This window comes from Trematomus bernacchii, unplaced genomic scaffold (assembly GCF_902827165.1).
Source record: "Trematomus bernacchii unplaced genomic scaffold, fTreBer1.1, whole genome shotgun sequence".
Lineage (NCBI taxonomy): Eukaryota > Metazoa > Chordata > Actinopteri > Perciformes > Nototheniidae > Trematomus > Trematomus bernacchii.
Genome location: NW_022987581.1, coordinates 1,321,015 through 1,344,451, shown reverse-complemented (window position 1 = coordinate 1,344,451; position 23,437 = coordinate 1,321,015). Strand labels below are relative to the sequence as shown.

Below are 23,437 nucleotides of genomic sequence, written 5' to 3'. Positions count from 1 at the left end.
GTTCAGACACCCTAAGCAACTTTAAAATGTCAATGTATTGAATTAAACACATTTTTTATGAATTTCTAATGAATTAAATAATTGTTTTAAGTAAGGGAAATAATTTATTTTCTACTTTTAAAGATACAGTGTCTCATTTAAATGTGTAAAATGAGAGTAGGTACTTCAAAGAGATCGTTTTTCTTGATTTCTGATACATTTTTTTAAATTGTATAGTTTAAAACAAAGAGGAAACATATTTGTTATTATAGGTTGCATTTTTAGAATCAGAATCAGAATCAGAAACAGGTTTATTCCCAGGTAGGTTGACACGTACGTACGAGTAAAAAAATGAAATGAAATGTAATACATATCATAAAATACTACTTTCTTCCCACGTAATACCGCACAAAGTCAGATTAAAAAACTTTAAACATGGTACCAGAAACAAAGCAATGGGAAAATGAACTTTACACTTCAGTCACACTCCCGTTTCCCCCTCCTCCCCCCCGAGTTTCAGGTTCCTAGAAAGGCAGCTTCATACCCACCATGAGGGGAACAAGAAGCCCCCGAAACAAGTGAGGTAGAAAGAAACCCACCGAACCCACCGTCCCATCTCAGCTCCCGGCACTGACATCGAGCCCCCGGGAGAGAGCTGAAAGGCCCCCCCCACCACACCGACCACAGCGACATGCCTCTCTTCATGCACATCAAGGAACACTCCGCTTCTTTCTGTGCTGCTGACACCAGGAGTCAAATGAGGTGTTTGCAGAAATAAAGCCACATTTAGAAATGCATTGAGTTAAGTTCATATGTGGCCCTCAATGATTTGATTTCAATCTGAGGTCAGATTCACACTTGATGCTACATTTGTAAAATACATCGTTGAAACACGGTTGTTATTTTGGTGTCTTATCAATGTATTATTTTAAAGAGGCCCTATTATGCTTTTTCTCGCTTTCCTGTAGTGTGTTATATAGGTTTTTGTGCATGTCAATTGTCTGCAAAGGCTAAAAATAACGGTGTTCTCCCAAATAATCCCCCCTCCCGCCCGAAACGCCTCCATCAGACTCCTTTGTTTACTTCCTGAACATAGTGACATCACTATGTAACACTCGCGCTTCTATCGGCTAGCGCTCCAACACATTGTACGAGATAGGCTAAAGGGCGGGACATCTCTAAGCGGTTGACCAATCACAACAGAGGCGGCCAGCTAAGCAATCAGAGCAGACTGGGCTCTGGTTTCAGACAGAGGGTGAAAAGAGGTGCTGCAGCACAGGCAGTATGAGAAAAATAAAGAGCTTTTTGAACATTAAAGCATGGAGACATGTCCCAGTAGAGACACTACATACTAATATACACCTGAACATCAGCAGGAGAGGACTCTTTAAAGTAGAGACACTACATACTGATATACACCTGAACATCAGCAGGAGAGGACTCTTTAAAGTAGAGACACTACATACTGATATACACCTGAACATCAGCAGGAGAGGACTCTTTAAAGTAGAGACACTACATACTGATATACACCTGAACATCAGCAGGAGAGGACTCTTTAAAGTAGAGACACTACATACTGATATTAACCTGAACATCAGCAGGAGAGGACTCTTTAAAGTAGAGACACTACATACTGATATACACCTGAACATCAGCAGGAGAGGACTCTTTAAAGTAGAGACACTACATACTGATATACACCTGAACATCAGCAGGAAAGGACTCTTTAAAGTAGAGACACTACATACTGATATACACCTGAAAATTAGCATAAAATGTCCTCTTTAAAATATATTGGATTAATTACAAAAATCTAGAGACATTGTTTTTTTTAAGTGAACTTCTTAGTTTTATTTTTCATATAATTTGTTTTACATTATTATTTGCCCTACTTGTTTGTTTGTTTCCCTTGAAAGGCGCTATAATAAATGTAATCTATTATTATGATTATTATTATTATTAGTTTGTTCAAGGTGGTTTTTGAATTTTGTTTAAGCGTTTATAGCCAAGATAATGTCTTGATTTCCAATCTGTCTTGCTCTATATTTCACTCTGCGTCTACAATTTAAGTGGCTATTGTTTTTTCTACAATGAGAAGGAGGACAATGACTTAGCGTTTTTGGCGCCTCTGTCTTTTACCATGAGCGTCAAACTTAATGTGAACAGAGTGTAAGATGGCACCTCTGTAGTAAAGGTCCTCATGTTCACACGAGAGCAATGACATTCAAACTTTCCAAAAATGCTCAGAGTATTTGACGAAACCTCCCACGTGAAAAGCACTAGAGTGGTAAATCCATCAGTGACACAAGTATTCGTCCCGCAGTCAATACGGTTTTGTGTTTTAATTTAGATTTGCTTCTTAGAATAAGGGTAGCATCAGAGGTAAAAACCCCAAAACAAGCTGGATATTTTACATTTATTTATAGATTTGATATATTGATTAACTTACTGGGTATTTTGCGCCTCCAAAGTCCCACAATCCTTAGCAGCCTTTTTAAAAATCAAATCAAATCTCTCTGTCATGTCTTCAGTAACTGGGTGTGAGAAGGAGAAAAGAGGACGTTACCAACCAACAAGAATCTTTTTCAACACTCTGCTGCGCAATACGAAGGTAAGATCAGCAACTCAGCTGCAAACTCTCTTATTTAAAGTATAACTATTTGATGTATTCATTTAATATTAAAGGTTTTATTACATACCATAGCACAAATCAAACTTCTGGCACATTACGACTTCTTCTGTGCAAATTGAAAGTTGTAACGGATATTAATTTACAGTATTTCACAATCAGTTTGCTTAATAAATCATATTTTTTGAAGGGAGTTTTATAAAAAGTCTGCATAATTTAATTGCAACAGTTTGGGAAAGTTTGTTTTCTCATACTTTCTCTTGATTTGACTCCTTTTGTTTGCCGTGTGCAAAAGAAAACCTACTTTTTAAATCACTCTTGCACAAAGACATGTATATATATATCATCATATCTGTACACATCAACAGTTTTACTTTATCCTATTGCTGTAAATTCAATTCAACCTGTTATTTACAAATGTTGTATTCTAATTATCCTCTGTTTGTTATTGCTGTTGCTGCACCAACACATTAATAATTAATCTTATCTTATCATATGATCTAACATCATGTGCAAATCAACTTATTTCAAGGCGGTTTTAAGAATGTATTTGAAATGTATCCCATGGTAAATGAATGCTTTTAACACTGGTTATGTGGCCATATATTTACCTAAATTGTCAATCCTTCTGCTGTTGATCTTAGTGTGCATGCATGCAGCTTTATTGGGAGTGTAAAGGTTGTCAGTTATCCTCCCTGAAGCCTCTGTGCAGGTGTCGGCTCTGCTGTGTTTGCTAAGGAAACCTCAGGCTGGCATTATAACTGAACATGAAGCAGCAGGTGTGTGAGGCTCTAAAACTGACACTACATTTGATTTAGAGAGTGCTTTTTAGAGTACTCAGACATGTTATCGTCACTTAACAATACACGCTGACAAATTAGGGCCAGGAAAATACAAGTATATAGATTTCATAGAACTGCTTCGATTTGGCATGTAGAATATTTATAAGAGATTCGTTGGGAACACTTTTATTTCTTATTATCCTGTGGGAACTGTTACCTTTCATATCTTATTCTAAGTACTCAGATCTTGTACTTGAGTAAAAGTAGAAGTACTCAGATTTTGTACTTGAGTAAAAGTAGAAGTACTCAGATCTTGTACTTGAGTAAAAGTAGAAGTACTCAGATTTTGTACTTGAGTAAAAGTAGAAGTACTCAGATCTTGAGTAAAAGTAGAAGTACTCAGATCTTGTACTTGAGTAAAAGTAGAAGTACTCCGATCTTGTACTTGAGTAAAAGTAGAAGTACTCAGATCTTGTACTTGAGTAAAAGTAGAAGTACTCTGATCTTGTACTTGAGTAAAAGTAGAAGTACTCAGGTCTTGTACTTGAGTAAAAGTAGAAGTACTCAGATCTTGTACTTGAGTAAAAGTAGAAGTACCAGAGTGTAGGAATACTCTGTTACAGTAAAAGACCTGCATTCAAAATGTTCCTCAAGTAAAAGTAGAAAAGTATTATCATCAAAATATAGTGAAAGTAGCGACAGTAAAAGTAGTCATTGTGCAGATTGGTCCATTTCAGAATAATATATATGATATGTTTTATAATGATTGATCATGAAAGTGTTCTCAAAGCTGGTAAAGGTGCAGCTAGTTTGAATGACTTTGTATACTGCAGGGTAGCTTGTGGATTTACTCCAGGTGGAACTAAAGTCTGATTTAACACTTGATTAGATTTCACATCATTCATCCACATCTGTAAAGTAACTAAAGGTATTCAATACATGTAGTGGAGTACAAGTACACCATGTACCTCTGAACTGTAGTGGGGTAGAAGTACACAGTAGCTTAAAATGGAAATACTCAAGTAAAGCAGAAGTACCTCAAAATTGTACTTCGGTCCAGTAATTGAGTTCATCTTAGTTACTTTACACTACGCTTTTTGCACAATTTTGCAACGTCTGAACAGCCCTCCACTTTAAAATAGTTGTAGTTTGCCTTATACTCATTGTCCTAAGTGTTTTTGTTTTTTAGCTGTTAAGGTTATTTGTATAATTTCATTTAAATCTGGTGTAAATACTTGTCTTTAGCATCCTTTTTTAATGCTAAATTGTTTCTTAAAAATACTTATTTTTTATTATCCTTATATATTTCTTTTTTTTTACCACATTTTGTTGTTGTATTCTTTATGTTCACACCATCAGATACCAAAGCAAATTCCTTGTATGTGTAAACGTACCTGGCAATAAACTTGATTCTGATTCTACTGCTTATTTGTTACTCTGATACCTATATTTCCTTACAGGGATTAATATCTTATTTTATCTCATTATTTCCCCCAGTCTACCATGCCTCGGTCGTTCCTCGTGAGGAATAAAAGGACTCACCTGTTGGTGCATTTAAAGGAATCCTATAAACAGCACTCTCAGCCCCCCGAGGAAGAACCAGAGAGGGGTCCTTCGTCCCCGATGTTGGGGGTCAAAGACTTTCTGTCGTGCTCACCGTCTCTCAGCGCCCCCACACACGGTCCCTGGCCTTCAGGTACTAAATGTACTGTAGTGAACTTTTCTGTCTCTTAGTGGTTGTGTTTCTCTTTCAAAGGTCACCTATTATGTAAAATCCACTTCTCCATGTCTCTTCTACATCAACATGTGTCCCCTCTTCTTCATGTCTCTTCTACATCAACATGTGTCCCCTCTTCTTCATGTCTCTTCTACATCACCATGTGTCCCCTCTTCTTCATGTCTCTTCTACATCAACATGTGTCCCCTCTTCTTCATGTCTCTTCTACATCAACATGTGTCCCCTCTTCTTCATGTCTCTTCTACATCAACGTGTGTCCCCTCTTCTTCATGTCTCTTCTACATCAACATGTGTCCCCTCTTCTTCATGTCTCTTCTACATCAACATGTGTCCCCACTTCTCCATGTCTCTTCTACATCAACACGTGTCCCCTCTTCTTCATGTCTCTTCTACATCAACATGTGTCCCCTCTTCTTCATGTCTCTTCTACATCAACATGTGTCCCCTCTTCTTCATGTCTCCTCTACATCAACATGTGTCCCCTCTTCTTCATGTCTCTTCTACATCAACATGTGTCCCCTCTTCTTCATGTCTCTTCTACATCAACATGTGTCCCCTCTTCTTCATGTCTCTTCTACATCAACATGTGTCCCCTCTTCTTCATGTCTCCTCTACATCAACATGTGTCCCCTCTTCTTCATGTCTCTTCTACATCAACATGTGTCCCCTCTTCTTCATGTCTCTTCTACATCAACATGTGTCCCCTCTTCTTCATGTCTCTTCTACATCAACCTGTGTCCCCCTCTTCTTCATGTCTCCTCTACATCAACATGTGTCCCCTCTTCTTCATGTCTCCTCTACATCAACATGTGTCCCCTCTTCTTCATGTCTCTTCTACATCAACATGTGTCCCCTCTTCTTCATGTCTCTTCTACATCAACATGTGTCCCCTCTTCTTCATGTCTCTTCTACATCAACATGTGTCCCCTCTTCTTCATGTCTTTTCTTCATCAACATGTGTCCCCTCTTCTTCATGTCTCTTCTACATCAACATGTGTCCCCTCTTCTTCATGTCTCTTCTACATCAACATGTGTCCCCTCTTCTTCATGTCTCTTCGACATCAACATGTGTCCCCTCTTCTTCATGTCTCTTCTACATCAACATGTGTCCCCTCTTCTTCATGTCTCTTCTACATCAACATGTGTCCCCTCTTCTTCATGTCTCTTCTACATCAACATGTGTCCCCTCTTCTTCATGTCTCTTCTACATCACCATGTGTCCCCTCTTCTTCATGTCTCCTCTACATCAACATGTGTCCCCTCTTCTTCATGTCTCTTCTACATCAACATGTGTCCCCTCTTCTTCATGTCTCTTCTACATCAACATGTGTCCCCTCTTCTTCACGTCTCTTCTACATCAACATGTGTCCCCTCTTCTTCATGTCTCCTCTACATCAACATGTGTCCCCTCTTCTTCATGTCTCTTCTACATCAACATGTGTCCCCTCTTCTTCGTGTCTCTTCTACATCAACATGTGTCCCCTCTTCTTCATGTCTCTTCTTCATCAACATGTGTCCCCTCTGTGTAAAGAGACTCTGAAAGTTTCAGGAACAAAGATTCTCTCTCTTTTTGTCCTGATCCATTTATATAAAAACCTGTCTGAAAATGAACTGATATATTAATGAAAAACAGTATAATAGGAGACCTTTAAAGGTTGCCATGAGTCTTTCTGGTTCTTTTGGTAGTTGCTTTATGTCACTTCAGAGTCATTTTGAGGGCCTTTGTAGTCGTTTTGCCGTATGCAGTTTCTGAAATACTCACATGCCACGTTCAAAGTCACTTTCATCACCTTTCTTCCCCATTTTGATGCTCTGTTTGAACTTCACCAGGTGGTCTTGAACATGTCTAAATGCCTAAATGAATTTACTTGCTGCCATGTGATTGGCTGATTAGATATTTGCGTTAACGAGCAGTTGAACAGCTGTACCTAATAAAGTGGCCAGTGAGTGTATTGATTTATTAGATGATTTTATAATAAGCTAATAATCTGAATCTGTAAAAGCTGTCAGATATATGCAGTGGAGTAGAAGTATTGTGTATGTGTGTGTGTGTGTGTGTGTGTGTGTGTGTGTGTGTGTGTGTGTGTGTGTGTGTGTGTGTGTGTGTGTGTGTGTGTGTGTGTGTGTGTGTGTGTGTGTGTGTGTGTGTGTGTATGTGTGAATGTTAGCTTCCTTAGAGAAAGTGGTGCTGCTCTGCATGAATGAGGTGTGAATAGCTAAATAACTCGCAGTATGTAAAAAGCTTTGAGGGGTCGTGAAGACCTGATAAAGAGTTATAAGTACAGAACATTTACCACTACCACTATTCAGGATTCTATGTACACTTTACTATCATTCATATATACAGTATATTATTGTCATGGTTTTGGATTTATGTTGTTTTCATTCTCCACCTTTTATTTTGAAATGTTTTCCTCCTTGTGTCTGGTCCTACTTCCTGTGTTTGCCTTCCTGTCTTTAGCTTCCCTCCTGTGTCTGATTGGCTGATTGTGTTCACCTGTTGTGTTTCTGCCTCCCCTGCCCAGCTGTGTCTTGTCCTGTGATTACCCTGCTGTGTATTTAGTCTCGTCTTCCCCTGTGCTCCATGTCTGTTCATCGTCTCTCCTGGTCCACGCTACCTGTCCGTCTGTCCTGTCACCCTCCATGTTGGTCCCTGTTGGTTTTTCTTCTCCTCATACTGCATTTGGGTCCTATTTTCCCCCCAACCTTGACAGTACGAACAGACCAAAGATGGACCTAGCAGTATTTTTTGAGGATGAGATTGACAAATTATCCTGCAAACTTTTATGTATTCTTGGAGAGTGGAGGAGGGCTCATGGTAAAGAGGCTCAGGAGGCTGCTCTTTCACGGGCACGCCGGGAGGTTGCAGATAAGCCCTGGTTAAGGAGCTCACTGCCTGAATTTTTAAGGGACTTTGTGACTTCCCCAGACAGTCTGCATGCCTGCCTCAAACCCCGTTCCCCAGCAGCCAAGTTTTCTGCTACGGCTCCAGCCCCCAAGCGACTGGCCCGAGCCCAAGCAGCCTTGGTTCCGGCTCCAGTTCTGGCCCCAGCAGCCATGTTTCCGGCTCCGGTTCCGGCTCCATGTCTGGCCCCAGCAGCCATGTTTCCGGCTCCATGTCTGGCCCCAGCAGCCATGTTTCCGGCTCCGGTTCTGGCCCCAGCAGCCATGTTTCCGGCTCCATGTCTGGCCCCAGCAGCCATGTTTCCGGCTCCAGTTCTGGCGTTCCGGCCAACGCCAGCCCCCCGTGTCCTGTCGGCGTTGAATGTTGAATGTTGAATATTGTTTATATTTGATATACTATTTTTTTTATTTGTAATTGTTAACTCTTTTCCACTTTTAAAAGTATTTGTATTTTAATGTTGAGCACACTGGTCCTGTAATAAAATAATTTCCCAATTTGGGATTTTTTAAGTATCTGCCTGTCTGTCCGCCCGTCCGCCCATCTATCAATCCATCTATCTAAGGGCTCAAAATGCCAATCAAAGACCCTGGGAATCCATCTAGAAAGGATTTGTAATAAACTAAACACATGTTCTTCATCCTCTTCCTCCTCACAGTGGAGGGCAGAGAGGTTCCTCTGCAGGCGTCTGAGAGGGAGCGGCATCTGGAGGGTCTGGTCTTCATGTTGCTGAAACACACTTCACACACTGACCTGCGATCCCCCGTCAGCGAGTGTCCGCTCTGTGGGAAGGTGAGAAGCCTCTGAACCATCACACGTCCTTATCTGCTGCTGTTATGAAAGAGGAAACCATGAAAGAGGAAACCATGAGTGAACAACGACAAAAGAAACTGCCATGATACAGAATTAGCCACATGTCAGAGAGTGATACAGAATTAGCAACATGTCAGAGAGACACAGCACAGGGGATCAGTGTGTAAAATAACATCTGTAGTAGTGATGTTACGTATTGCGGCGAGGCTTCGGAGCGTGTGTCGAGTAATCCCCGAAGCTTTTTGTGAAGCTTGTATCGAGGCTTGTATCGCTTTGGGCCAGTGACGTCACCGATGACAAACGAAGCCTCGCTGCCAGTCGATACCACGTGACTGCTTCAGAAAGCGATTCAGATCGGTTGAACCACAACGCTCATATTACCCATGGATGTATAATAAGAACCATATTACCCCTCCTGTACCCGGGCCCGGTGACACGATGGAATTAAGAGAGCTCAGACCCTCACTTATATAGAGGTCGGAACATGTCATAAGTATAAATAAATACAAGCATAAATAAATGTAGGAATAAATTAATAAATACAGGAATAAATACAGGAATAAATAGGGTGCAGTGTTTTCAGGTAGATTCAGTGTGTGGGCTGTGGCTCAGCTGGAAAGCAGTTTACTCACAACCGCAGGGTCCCTGGTTCAACAACTGGTTAATAAATCTTTGTTTTGTTAATAAATGCTACAGCTAAGTGAGATAATGTAGTTAATAAATGTAGTCTTTGATATGGTTTAGCCTTTCTCAGGCTACAACATGGTTAAGTTTACGAATATTATTAAGGAATACAAATCCCTCTTTGCAATGTTTACCAGCCTCCTTAGGCTTTTCAATCACAATCATTCAACTGGAATAAAAACAATATTGTTAACATGAAAATATGATTTTATGTTCGTTGTATAGAGTTATTCTAAGGCTTTGCTCGTTGGGAACTCGGTATGAGATGGAGCACACTGTTGAGATGTCAAATCAAGTCTTTGACCAACAGGGGGGTTTGTGTTCAGATGAAGCCTCATGAGATGAACCCTTTTGCGAACCAATTGGCTGGAAAGCTTCAAAGCTCCATAAGGCTTCATCTCGCCATCACTAATCTGTAGGTTGTACTGTTGTTAGGATAAGATATATTTTATTGATCCTTCATTTGGGAAATGCTTTCGTTGCAGCAGCATATAAAACAGGGCCTTGCACATTAAAAAGAGGAGAAAAAAAAATTATACAATATAAACATCTCAATATAGAAAGGTTCAACGTTAGTTTATTTGTATAGCACATTTTAAGACACAGAGGCAATTCAAAGTGCTTCACATTTAACACATAATAATTCAAAACAAACAAAAGTGGCGATAAAATAATGGTTGAAAATACAAGTTGACCGTAAAGATAGAAATCTGTAAACTATCTGACAAATGAAACACTATTGAAGGGCCTAATTACAGTTTACATAATCTAAAAGTAGGATATTATTAACATTAAGTGAGCAAGGAATGGCATATTAAATTAAAAGTAAATGTAAAATGTACAGTTATTTTAAACTAAGGGGTTTGATTGCAATATGTCTTCTTGTTGTGGAGAGATCATGTGATCTAAATGGTTATTTAAAAAAAGGCCTGCACTTCTTAACTGCAATTGTTCCTCAATAGAGCATTCTGCTGTTTAACAAAGGATGTTGAATTAATCCCTGAGGACATTTGTGATCGTTGGTACTAAGTACAGGTCTTTGCATACATTCGTAACCTCATTAACACAAGCTTTGTACTCAAAGAGCCACATACCAGAGATGCTAAGTGAACACAAAGGAACATTATACGACTCAAAGAGATGCTAAAAAGACTCTTAAAGACCATACAATTGGGCAAACAACCACGGAGACACTAATTAACTAGAACGAGACTCAGAATGACAAAAAATGACACAAAAAGACTACAAAGTGCTGCAAAATGACCAGTTAAATACATAGCAAGTCATGCTAGCTGTCTTTATGCTAGGCTAAGCTAACTGGGATAGCCATAGCTTCATATGTAAAGACAAGACCTTAGATAGTCGTATCTTCTCACAGTTTCTTTCTCCCTCAGTCTCTTTCAGAAGTTTTAACCTCAGGAGTTGGTCTTCAGGCTCATCTTCACACGGCGCTCTCTCTTCCTTCACCTCGATCTCCCTCCGCCGGAGACCCCGTGCCCTTTGGCTTCAGAGCGTTAGGCAGCTATGGTAGAGCTAAGGTACAATACTCACTGAGAATCATAATATATAAGAGAAATACTTTGATCCAACACTGAGAACTATACAAATATACTTTTACTAAAGTTATAACCTCTACTGTTATCTTATTTTGTGCTGGTTTTACTTCTTAGAAACATGAAGTATTTATATGTATTGGAGAATTTGTCGTAAAGTTAGTATATAAGCTAATGCAACCCTTACACTGTTGTTGTTTAATGTTTACTCGATTTAATATGGTTCTGGTTCTTAGCTAAACATTTTAAAAGTATGCGTCAACAATTTCCAATACCCTTTTGGAGTTGGGGGAATGTCTCCATATTTTAAGTTGTGTGTGAAGAAAATAAGTTGAGCCTACAATAAAAGTCTTGTGGGCTCTACACATTTTTTCTTTATTTGCACCCATACACTTTCATTAATTGCTTTTTATGTTTTCTTTTAAATGATTACCATTTTGCAAGCAAGTAGTTTGTAAGCACTCATTTCTGTAGTAAACATTGGTTAGTGCTTCAGTGTGAACATGTGTGTGTGATTTCAGGAGCGTAACTTTGGCTGTAAGGTGTGTGGTAAGGTGTTCAAGCGCTCGTCCACTCTGTCCACACACCTGCTCATCCACTCAGACACCAGACCCTACCCCTGCCAGTACTGTGGGAAGAGGTTCCACCAGAAGTCAGACATGAAGAAACACACCTTCATACACACAGGTGAGTGAACACAGAACACATAAAAAAACTACACAGACACCCACAAGACTACATAGAGAACAAAAAGACCAGAACGAATCTCACAACGACTGTGACAAGGGGCCAAACGACCACAAAGACACACAAATGAACTACAAAGGGACTCAAAAATAAACCAAATAAAGACTCAAAATGACTAAAAGAGACAAAATAATTACTACAAAGAGACTCATAATGACTAAAACAGACTAAGCAACCACAAAGAGACTCAAAATGACTACGAAAAGGGGCAAAACAACCAGAAAGAGCCTCCAAATGACCCCAGAGACACCAAACAACAACAAAAAGAGGCTTTACAAATATAAAGTCTGTGTGTCTTGCTTCGAAAGGTTGTGACCCTTTTAGATGTCTGTGTCCAGGAGCCCACTCTCTAATAATCCGTCCATGCTTCCTCTGAAACTCTGTGTACTCTCTCCCTCAGGTGAGAAACCCCACTTGTGCAAGGTGTGCGGGAAAGGCTTCAGCCAGAGCTCCAACCTCATCACTCACAGCAGGAAGCACAGCAGCTACCGGCCGTTCAGCTGCAATCACTGCCAGCACAGCTTCCTGCGCCGCGCAGACCTGCAGAAACACAGAGAGACACCGTGTGGATACACAGAGACATACACACAAAACTGAGACTATGAGATACACACATCCTTTACTCAAGTACAAGTACAGATACTCGTGTTTAAAAATACTCTGGTAAAAGTAGAAGTACTGACTAAACTTCTTTACTCAAGTCAAAGTAAAGAGGGCTTTGAAATGTACTTCAGTAAAAAGTACCCATAACTAGCAGCTGTTTTAAAGAGTACCTGACCTCCCTTTATATTAATAGAACAATAATGTCATTGTTAGCTAATGAATGTTTCCATGCTGAACAACGGCAACATGACAACGTTTTCATTGGTCCCTCTTCTTTAGAGAAGACCAGGAAATGATGGATACACGGATCGTGTTCAAATCAATAGGCACGCAATGACTCTAAATAATAATGATCACGCCACCAAACACACATTCAAACTAAAGGAACCAGCCTGTTTGGAAAATGTAAGAAGTAGAAAGTACAGGTATTTGTGTTCAACATGTAAGAAGTAGAAAGTACAGGTATTTGGGTTCAAAATGTAAGAAGTAGAAAGTTCAGGTATTTGTGTTCAACATGTAAGAAGTAGAAAGTACAGGTATTTGAGTTCAACATGTAAGAAGTAGAAAGTACAGGTATTTGTGTTCAACATGTAAGAAGTAGAAAGTACAGGTATTTGGGTTCAAAATGTAAGAAGTAGAAAGTACAGGTATTTGTGTTCAACATGTAAGAAGTAGAAAGTACAGGTATTTGGGTTCAACATGTAAGAAGTAGAAAGTACAGGTATTTGTGTTCAACATGTAAGAAGTAGAAAGTACAGGTATTTGTGTTCAACATGTAAGAAGTAAAAGTGAAAAGTCGTCAGAAAAATAAGTAGTGGAGTAAAGTACTGATACCAGAAACATGTACTTAAATAGTATTTGTACTCCACTACTTCCCACCTCTGGGTGCAGGAATGAGTCCTAAAACCTGGAAATTAGTCGGAGCACTAGGAGTCCCTCGTCTTGAAGTTAAAGGGTTATTGGTTAGATGCCTGAAATAAGATCTGTGTCGGTATGTTTTACGACATAAAAAATGACAGTCAATTCTCCACTGGTGAATGTCTGAAGCTTTAATGTGTACAAAACAACTACAGTGATTCAAAACAGAAGAAAAAGAGTCTCACAGCTTCTATGAAAAGTGGCAAACCAACCACAAAGACACACAAATTAAATACAAATAGACTCAAAATGACTCAAAGTTGAGTTTTTGGACATAAAATACGCCAGTAAAATACCCTACCTGTGGATTTAAAAACGGCGGTTGCTAACAAGTGTCTAAATGAGACGACTAAACGTCATCACGCCCAACATTAGCCGCCTTTAGCTTAGCGGTGGTGATGTGAAGTCATGTGACCGTGCTGTGGTTCCTTTATAGCCCAATGTTAGCTTTCTACTTCAGAAATCATAGCGTGGTGTTAATACAGTATGTGGAGATTATCCTGCTGAACAAAACGTGTCAGTATCATAGACGTGTGTTCACAACAGATGTTATTTTCTGCAATAATCCAAAATCCAATTAAAACATTCCATTGGTTTCTAGTGCCCTTGAGCAAGGCACCGGACATCCCCCTTCCCCCCTCACTCCCATTGCTCCCCAGGCGCTGTACAATAGCTGCCCACTGCTCCTAATACTAGACTCCTGGTTCTAGGATGGGTTAAAAGCAGAGAACACATGTCACTGTGTGTGCTGTGTGCTCTGCATGTGTGACCATTAGAGGGTTTCATCCCTCCCAATTCTAGTCGAAGGAACCAAGGAGATGCTATCTTTTGGTTCGGTCTACAAAAAGTTATCATCCCTGCACCACTCTGTGTAAAAGGGCATTTGTATACATTATTAGTTATTCATAATTGTAAAAAGTCGGAAAGATATGACTCAAGTAATGTCTTGCATGCTTTGAAACGAGAGGACAATAAAACTTTATTGATTGTGTACAAATGTAATCTCCTTGGTTTTGAGTTTTAAAGCTGTATTCATGTTTCATTTGATTTCATTTAGGTGAAATGATCTAATCATTCACGCAGAGATGCAATCAATGACAGGAGTTGTCACTACAGTATAGTAGGTGGGTTCGAAACCCGAGCCCGTCGAAGTTTTCAGGCATTGTCTACCCCTCTATCTCTCAATGTAACACCCTCTCTGGAATAAAGGCACTATGGCACAAAAAAAAAAAAAAAAAAAATCTTAAAAAAAAAAATTGATTACTTTTTAACATTATACTCAAAGGGCCAGTAAATATCACCCCGGGGCCGGATTTGGCCCGCGGGCCGCCAATTGAATAGCCCTGCTGTATTGTTTGTGTATTAGATTTTTTGGGTTAACTATGAAGCATCCTTACAAAAACAAAATGATGCATCTTCCAGGGAACACACGACCAAAGCTTCTTGCTTTCACCACCACTTTTTATCCATTATATCATTAAAAACAATTTGGGTAATTTTATTTTTGCAGGATGCACCAAAAAACAGTGCTCTTACAGGACCCTCGTCCAATCGCATAACTTTGTTTCTCAGGAAGTTTTGCAGTTTGTGTGCATGTGTGTTATTTTGATGGACTGATGATGATCAAATCACAGGATGCACTTTCACTATTTCATGAACAGAAGGTCGATGTGGAAAATACTTTCTAAAATTTAAACAAACCAAACCCAACTTTTCAGAACCATTTCAACAGCACACCGGGTAGTTGTTACATTAAAAAGCTAAATGTTCAAACTATGCAATCATAAAACTTTTGTGATGTGAAAGGGTTTGTTCAAATGTATGACCTGACAGAGAATAACTACACAACTCAGAGACCCTGCGAATAATTGCAATGGTTTGGATGCCCTCTATGATTTGGTCCCACTTACTGCACTCATTAGGGAGTTTTAGGGCAAAATGGGAAGGTGGTATTGAATGAACTTTCCACTCCATGCCCAGCACCAAACTGCAGAAAAACAAAGATGGCAATTAGCTTGAGAACATTGGGCAGCGTTTAGCAGCTAAGAGGATTCTTTTCAGAAGTTGGTAGGGACCAAAACGAAAAGAGTAACTTCAAAATAAAAAAGTTAGTGTACGATGCATGTATATCAGCTTTGAGTTCACTTATGATATATATAATAATATAATGTACTTGTTAAAGCTTGGTTGTCAGCAGGATTACGGAACAATTACTGACCCGATTTTCTTCAAAATTGGTGGAGGAGTGTAGCATGGACCAAGGAAGAAGCCGTTATAATGTCCAGAGATGGCTGAAGAACAGTGGGGAGCATTGGCGGAGACCAAAACAACAGTAAATATTGCACTTAAACCACAAACATTTTAGTGTAAGATGCATTAATGTCAGCCTAATATTCACAAATAATATATTTTACAGTATACTTCTGCAGTATTTCCAACATATTCACTTTCTTAATAGCCAAGGTGGTTAAGTGTTTGGGTTTGTTTGACTGTTTGTACCATGGATCAAGGAAAAAATTACAATTTCGAGAGATTGGCTGAAGAACATTGGGAGCATTTAACGGCTCAGTGTATTTTTAAGGAGTTGTTAGAGACCAAATCGGAGCAAAAACAAGAGTGATTATTGCACTTTAACTTCAACATTTGAGTGTAAGATGCATTAATGTCAGCCATATGTTGACAAATAATATATTCTACAGTATTGTCTACCTATTCACAACCTATTATCTTCCTTCAGAGCCGAGGTGGTTAAGTGTTTGGGTTTGTTTGAATGTTTGTCAGTAGGATTACGGAAAAATTACCAGCCCGATTTTCTGTAAAATTGGTTGAAGGGTGTAGCATGGACCAAGAAAGAATCCATTATAATTTTAAGCAATTAGCTGGAGAACATTGTGGAGGATTTAACGGCTAAGTCTATTTTTCAGGAGTTGGTAGAGACCAAAAGAGAGCAAAAACAAGAGTGATTATTGCACTTTAACTTCGACATTTTAGTGTAAGATGCATTAATGTCAGCCATATGTTGACAAATAATATATTCTACAGTATTGTTTACCTATTCAAGACACTGGTACTTGCGTACCATGCTGTGAATGGATCTGGCCCTTCCTACATCCAGGACATGGTTAAACCATACACCCCAGCACGTGCACTCCGCTCTGCATCGGCCAAACGGCTCGCTGCACCCGCACTGCGAGGGGGACCCAAGTTCCCATCAGCAAAAACACGTGGGTTTGTTATCCTGGCTCCAAAATGGTGGAATGAGCTCCCCATTGACATCAGGACAGACGAAAGCCTACACATCTTCCGGCACAGACTGCAAAGCACTTATATACAATAGCCGCGTTCACACCGGAGTACTTTTCACCGTACTTTTCGCGTTTAGTTCCGTGAGTACCCCTTATGTCGCGTTCACACCAAAAATCGTACTTAATCTCGGGTACTTTTACCCCCATTTTTAGAGCCCGCTGGGAGAGCGTACTTTTCTGTGGGTGAAAAGTGCCCCAAAAGTGCCCCAGTGCTGATTGGCTGGGCGAATTGCAAACCACGCCCGTACAACTGTGAAAATGTTGTGTGGAGACGCCATTGTTTTTCCTCGCTACAAAAACCCAACGCACCAACGGAGCGTTGTGTTTGTTTTTGAAAGCAGTTATGGCAAGCATCAAGAAATGATGAGGAGGTGTCGGCGCTTCTGGAGATCTACGCCGAGGACGCGACCCAGGGAATGCTACTGAAGCCAGTTCAGTAGCTTTCACTCGACCTGGGAATCGTGCACAGCCGGCTAAAAATAAAGAAACTCAGGACTACAAACGGCGGATTCAGTGGCCAACGATGACGACCACGACGAAGGTAAAATCAACTACATGCACTGGGGTTTTAATCTGCACAATAATGGTCTCAGATGTACTTTTATTTGCTCAGTAGATCAAGCTAGCCATGCTAGGCTGAATAGGCTAACACCGGCCCCGAGCTAGCTACATCTAGCTAGCTAGATATTCTCGGCCGCTATGAAAACGTTTTGACTTGTGAATAACTGTGCAGTGTTTCTGTAATTTGCTTCACTAACTCATGGCACTAATCGTCTGTTTCAGGCGAGGATGGACAACTCTCGGGATTGGAAACAAGCGAGCTTTGCATTCTAGATCACAGTTCTTGGTCGTCCTCCTTACCAGCAACCAAACGCAAAGGTACACACACTGTAACTTTGTCTTGAAAGAACGTTACGCATCGAACTGATGTTCACAATCATGTTTATTTCATAATATTCATCATATTTTATGTTTAACTTGCCTCAACAACATTAAACAAAGTTCAAGCATACATGAAGCACTCTTCAAAAAGCAACAATCCTCCGTGTTTGAACCTCTTAAATCGCTGCATAGCCGATTTATTTGGACTGGATTATCCCAGAGAGGCTAAACATTCTTTATAACACAGTTTCAGATTTGTGAAACCTTAATTCTATTTGTGAAAATACAAAAAAGGGAGATCAGTGCTTTTTTTACATGTAGACCACATTAGACCAGGTCCTGATCTAAAACCACTATACCTAGACTCATCAAATCTGGACTGGATTATCCCAGAGAGGCCAAACATTCTTTATAACACAGTTTCAGATTTGTGAAACCTTTAATTCTATTTGTGAAAATACAAAAAAGAGAGATTTTAGTGCTTTTTCGCATCCTGGCCACATTAGACCAGGTCCTGATCTAAAACCACTATACCTAGACTCATCAAATCTGGACTGGATTATCCCAGAGAGTCAAAAGATTATTTATAACACAGTTTCAGATTTGTGAAACCTTAATTCTATTTGTAAAAATTAGGGCTGTCAGTCGATTAAAATATTTAATCGCGATTAATCGCATGATTGTCCATAGTTAATCGCGATTAATCGCAAATTAATCGCACATTTTTATCTGTTCTAAATGTACCTTAGAGGGATATTTTTCAAGTTTTTAATACTCTTATCAACATATGAGTGGACAAATATGCTTTATATGTTTGTTTATTATCATTTGAACAATGACAAATATTCTCATGAATATTAAACACAACAACCTGAACATTACAAATATTCACCTCAATTCAACCTGGAACCTCTCTCATACAATAATACTGTGTGTGTGTGTGTGTGTGTGTGTGTGTGTGTGTGTGTGTGTGTGTGTGTGTGTGTGTGTGTGTGTGTGTGAGAATGTGTGTGTGAGAATGTGTGTGTGAGAATGTGTGTGTGAGAATGTGTGTGTGTGTGTGTGTGAGAATGTGGAGAGCTGCCTGGACGCTGCAATCATGTTGCGCGCACTATCCGTGCTGAGTGTGCTGACTTTTCGTACAATGTCCCACTGTCTGGCTACCTGCATAAAGTCAAGTGCTCGGCGCAGTTGGAAATGGGGGACCCTGATGTAAACAAGACGAAAGTCTTTCTCTGGTCTGCATCCCCTTAACAATTGTATGTTTTGAGCTGTACTGTACTGTACCCAATATACAAGCTGTTAATAAACTTTTCAATCAATCAATCAATCAAGTTGTCGGCGAAATGTCATTGAAACAGCTCCTTATATCTGTTAGCGCAGCGAGCTAGCACCAGATGCTAACAACAACAACACGTAAGGTGTGCCTCGCTCGCGCGAGTCGCGCCACACACACACACACACACACACACACACACACACACACACACACACACACACACACACACACACACACACACACACACACACACACACACACACACACACACACACACACACACACACACACACACACACACACACACACACACACACACACACACACACCACACACACACACACACACACACACACACACACACACCCGGTCCTCCCGATAGCCAGTCCGGGCCTGCCGGTGAGCGTGGAAGTGTGGTCTGCCACAAGCGGGCGGCAGGTGCGGGGCTGTAAGCATCAGCTTGTAGATGGTATTTTAAACTCGATGCGCTCTGAAACTACGGGGCGGCCGAGGACAAAAAATACACATGCGTTAATCGCGTTAAAATAATTAGTGGCGTTAATTCTTTTTTGCGTTAACGCGTTATTAACGCGTTAACTTGACAGCCCTAGTAAAAATACAAAAAAGGGAGATTTCAGTGCTTTTTCACATGTAGACCACATTAGACCAGGTCCTGATCTAAAACTACCTTACCTAGACTCATCAAATCTGGACTGGATTATCCCAGAGAGTCAAAAGATTCTTTATAACACAGTTTCAGATTTGTGAAACCTTAATTCTATTTGTGAAAATACCAAAAAAACATTCCTAGTATGTTGTAAAACTACATGGCGACTAAACAGATCTTGTATCTTGCTTAATTTCCCCTCTTAGGAAAGCGGACACGGGATGCGAATTTCTTTGACACCGCCCAGGCGTTGGAGGACCGGCGTGCCGTGGTGAATGAGTCGCTGCGTGGAGATCAGATGGTGCTGTTCACCAAGGCCCAGGAAACGGAGGACAAGATGCTCACCAGTTCATTTTATATTATTGTTATTACTGTTATTATATAGTCTTGATACAACTGACACTTTATTTTATATTGATAATGTTAATTTACATGTACAACTTCTATTTTATTTACATTAAAAATGTGAACTTCTATTTACTGTTAAACAGATCCTGTAGCTTGCTTATTTCTCCTGACACTTTATCTTTAGTGACCGTAGCATCCTATACATCACATGTAAGTGATTATTCTGATACCATCATGTTTCATCGGTTATAAACTGGCAAAGCTTTATTTGTCATTTATTTATCATCAATGTTGCAACCTTGTGGAGGAATGGCAGGGGCACATACACAAATATGATAATTTATATAATTTTAAATATTATTTGACCTAAAACTAAATGTTTTTATGATTGTCCTCTGAGGAGGACATGGGGATTTGCAAACCTTTAATTCCCCCCCCCCATTTTACACAACACAAAATGGAGTCCACTATGGGCCGAAACTAACTTGTATGTTTATGGCAGACGGATGCAGTGGGTCTCAGGAAGATAAATAATAACGGTGGGTTTGCTGCTGAGCCTATTTACTGTGCATACAACACACCTGGCACAGTTTATTGTTATTATATTGCCACACTGTACACTATTGTAATGTTGCCTGTCTTGACTGGAAAATAAAAGAGAAACAAAAGCACTGTACAAAAGATCAGCTTTATTGTCAAAATGTTTACAATTTACACGCTGTTCAGATGCCTCATAAAGCTGGGTCGCCGGTAAGGCAGTCCATTCGTCCCTGTACTCATTACTTTCACAAAGGTTATGTAATATGCAACATGCTGCCACCTGGAATGTGATCTTGTCCATCTTGCAGTCGTTTCTTTTCATCAAGCACCGCCACCTGCCCTTCAGTCTGCCAAAAGCGTTCTCCACCACCACTCGTGCTCGGCTTGTTTTGTTATTGTACGCAAGTTGCTCAGGCTGCGTTAACTCAGTTACAAAGCTGTATAACATGAGCACAAACAGCACAACTTCAGTCGACTCCATCTCCATCATGTCTGAGGTCGGAAGGTAAACAACAGACGCCTAATGTACAGCGAGTGGGTGGGCGTCGCAGTATACGCGGGAAGTTTTTCTTCTTCTTCTCTTGTTTTGCAGCGGATTGCAAACAACTTTAAGGTGCATACCGCCACCTACTGTACTCGCCGTGAAGTGGTTTGTGGGCTGCCAGTAAAGCCAAAGCAGAAGAAGAAGAAGTGACGTCAGCGGCTCATTTGCGTAATCTTCCCTCAGGGAAAAGTACTCCGGTGTGAACGCGATCTGTACTAAGTGCCCTGGGGTAAAAAGCGCCGGGGCTCTTAGCAGAGATGGGGTCGTTACTAAAAAAAAGTAATATATTACATATTACATATTACTTTAAAAAAAAGTAATATATTACACTACTTCGTTACTCTCTACATAAAGTAACTCGTTACTTTACTCGTTACTTTACTCGCAGGGCCGGCCCGCCCCTCCCTACAGGCAGATCACGCAGACTGCTAAAGTTTCAAATGTTCTCTTTAGTTCAGTTTCCATTGTCGCATAAGACTGATCCAGATAGCTCTGACTATGGCTGTCCTCTGTCTCCTGCTATCTGTATTTTGCGCAGTATATCTCTGAACTGTGCAAATGGGCAACATTACCTCTACTATGAAGGATGCTACAAGCCTGTCCATCTCTGCTTTGGTTACCGGTCCTCCAAATTCTAATTTGTGCCGCTTCGGAGTCTGCGGCGGCGCACTCACAACATCCTCACTCTGGGTTCGGGGGTCCGGTCCTTAGCTATTAGCTTCACCTTAGCATGTGTTCTTTGCAGGTGTTTGTTGAGGTTTGACGTGGTGTTCACAGCAGTGGATAACAGCTTCTGGCCTGGACACAGTTTGCACCTCACCGTCACATTCCTGTCTATTCTTCGGACGAACTCAAAATAATGGGCATACCTCCACCCCTCGAAAGTTATCGCTGACTCAGCCATGTTTATGCAGCACTGCACGTGGAGATGTGGACGCGCAAGTCGCGCAGATTACGTACATATAAACCTGCGGCGGAAACCCCTCTTGTCTGTCAGTGTGATTATGACTGATTTTTATAAAAGTAACGAAGTAACGCGTGTCGGGGCAATGTTAGTAACTGTAGTGTGATTACTGAATTATAAAAGTAACGCGTTACACTACTCCGTTACCGACAAAAGTAATATTATTACAGCCAACTCTGGCTCTTAGTGCCGGAACTAAGTACAGGAAAGTACTTGGTGTGAACGCGGCTCATAAAGGACTGGCTTATCTAAAGCCAGTTGAGTAGCACTTGAAATGTTCTGGCTCAATGAAACCTGATGTACTTATATGATTCTGTTTTCTTCAAGTTTGTATCTTCTTGGTCGAATGCACTATTGTAAGTCGCTTTGGATAAAAGCGTCAGCTAAATGCAATGTAATATTCACAACCTATTATCTTCCTTCATAGCCGAGGTGGTTAAGTGTTTGGGTTTGTTTGACTGTTTGTCAGTAGGATTACGGATTTTCTGTAAAATTGGTTGAAGGGTGTAACATGGACCAAGAAAGAATCCATTATAATTTTAAGCAATTAGCTGGAGAACATTGTGGAGCATTTAACGGCTAAGTGTATTTTTCAGGAGTTGGTAGAGACCAAAACAGCAAAAACAAGAGTGATTATTGCACTTCAAAATGTTAGTGTAAGATGCATGTATGTCAGCTTTGTGGTCAGAAATCATATATTTGATCGTATTCCCAACATATTCACTTTCTTAACGGCCAAGGAGGTTAAGTTTTAGGTTTGTTTGACTGTTTGTCAGTGGAATAATGGAAAGACTACACTGGCCTGATTTTCTTAAGAAATTGGTGGAAAGATGTAGCATTGGCCAAGGAAGATCCCATTACATGTTTGAGGTGGATTCGTATCACATTAAATCATCTTTCCTTTTCCTTAACATGTGCCGTTCCAGTTTTATATGAGTTGCATGCGATTTGAAGGTAAAACAAAACTAGTCAGCATGGGTTTCAGCTCGTTTAATTCATCTTGTTTATCACAAAAACACAAAATAATTCACATACAGATAAATGCAGTTTCCATTTGATTCACAGTTACAACACGAATAGTGAGGAGGACGGTATAAACACTGTTGGGAAAATACTGAATGTCCTCTTCCAATATCAGAGTAACATGATAACAAAGGTATCCCAACTGTAGCTGTGAACATGACAGGATGTATGATTACCTAGAAGAGCATCAGGACTGTTTGAGGCATATGATAGCTATGTGATTAACATGATGATTCAGCCTCTATGGAGATAGACATATGACAAGCATGATCATTTCTGACGTGGAGCTAATCTGAAGTAAACATTGAATACTGCTTTCTATTCCTCCATCTTGTGACTGTGTAACTCCCTCTCTTGGATATCAGCATGTGAAGGACACTGTTCAGGAACTAGTTGTACCAAATGCTCTGTATGTGACGACGAGTGATATTTTTCTAACAAACACCAACTCAACGAACACAAAGTGACGTCTGAGTCCTGCAGCTTTGCCTCGCTGACCTTGTGTTTCGTCTCTAAAAGGCAATGATGAGGTTT

The 23,437-nt window shown here is 40.2% G+C and overlaps 1 protein-coding gene across 2 annotated transcripts; it reads left to right on the top strand.

The window, feature by feature from the left end:
• Positions 1–486: 486 nt before the first annotated feature.
• LOC117480008 (zinc finger protein Gfi-1-like) lies at positions 487–12,505 on the top strand. 2 transcript variants are annotated; one of them, XM_034127151.1, is made up of 7 exons: positions 487–741; positions 2,514–2,593; positions 4,891–5,089; positions 8,692–8,825; positions 10,925–11,068; positions 11,605–11,770; positions 12,231–12,505. In XM_034127151.1, exons 3-7 carry the CDS (start codon positions 4,897–4,899, stop codon positions 12,425–12,427), a joined length of 834 nt encoding a protein of 277 aa, XP_033983042.1. In that variant the 5' UTR covers positions 487–741; positions 2,514–2,593; positions 4,891–4,896; the 3' UTR covers positions 12,428–12,505. The 2 variants fall into 2 exon arrangements, with proteins under 2 accessions (XP_033983042.1, XP_033983041.1); XM_034127150.1 differs by lacking the exon at positions 487–741 and having other exon boundaries at positions 2,302–2,593.
• The last annotated feature ends 10,932 nt before the right edge of the window (positions 12,506–23,437 follow it).

What these genes read in the sequence shown, in the direction of transcription:
- LOC117480008 (XM_034127150.1), top strand. Translation starts at nt 2,504, where the DNA reads ATGTCTTCAGTAACTGGGTGTGAGAAGGAGAAAAGAGGACGTTACCAA. An exon ending in CTCTGCTGCGCAATACGAAG is followed by an intron (nt 2,594 to 4,890) that starts GTAAGATCAGCA and finishes TATTTCCCCCAG; the next exon opens with TCTACCATGCCTCGGTCGTT. An exon ending in AGTGTCCGCTCTGTGGGAAG is followed by an intron (nt 8,826 to 10,924) that starts GTGAGAAGCCTC and finishes TTTCTCCCTCAG; the next exon opens with TCTCTTTCAGAAGTTTTAAC.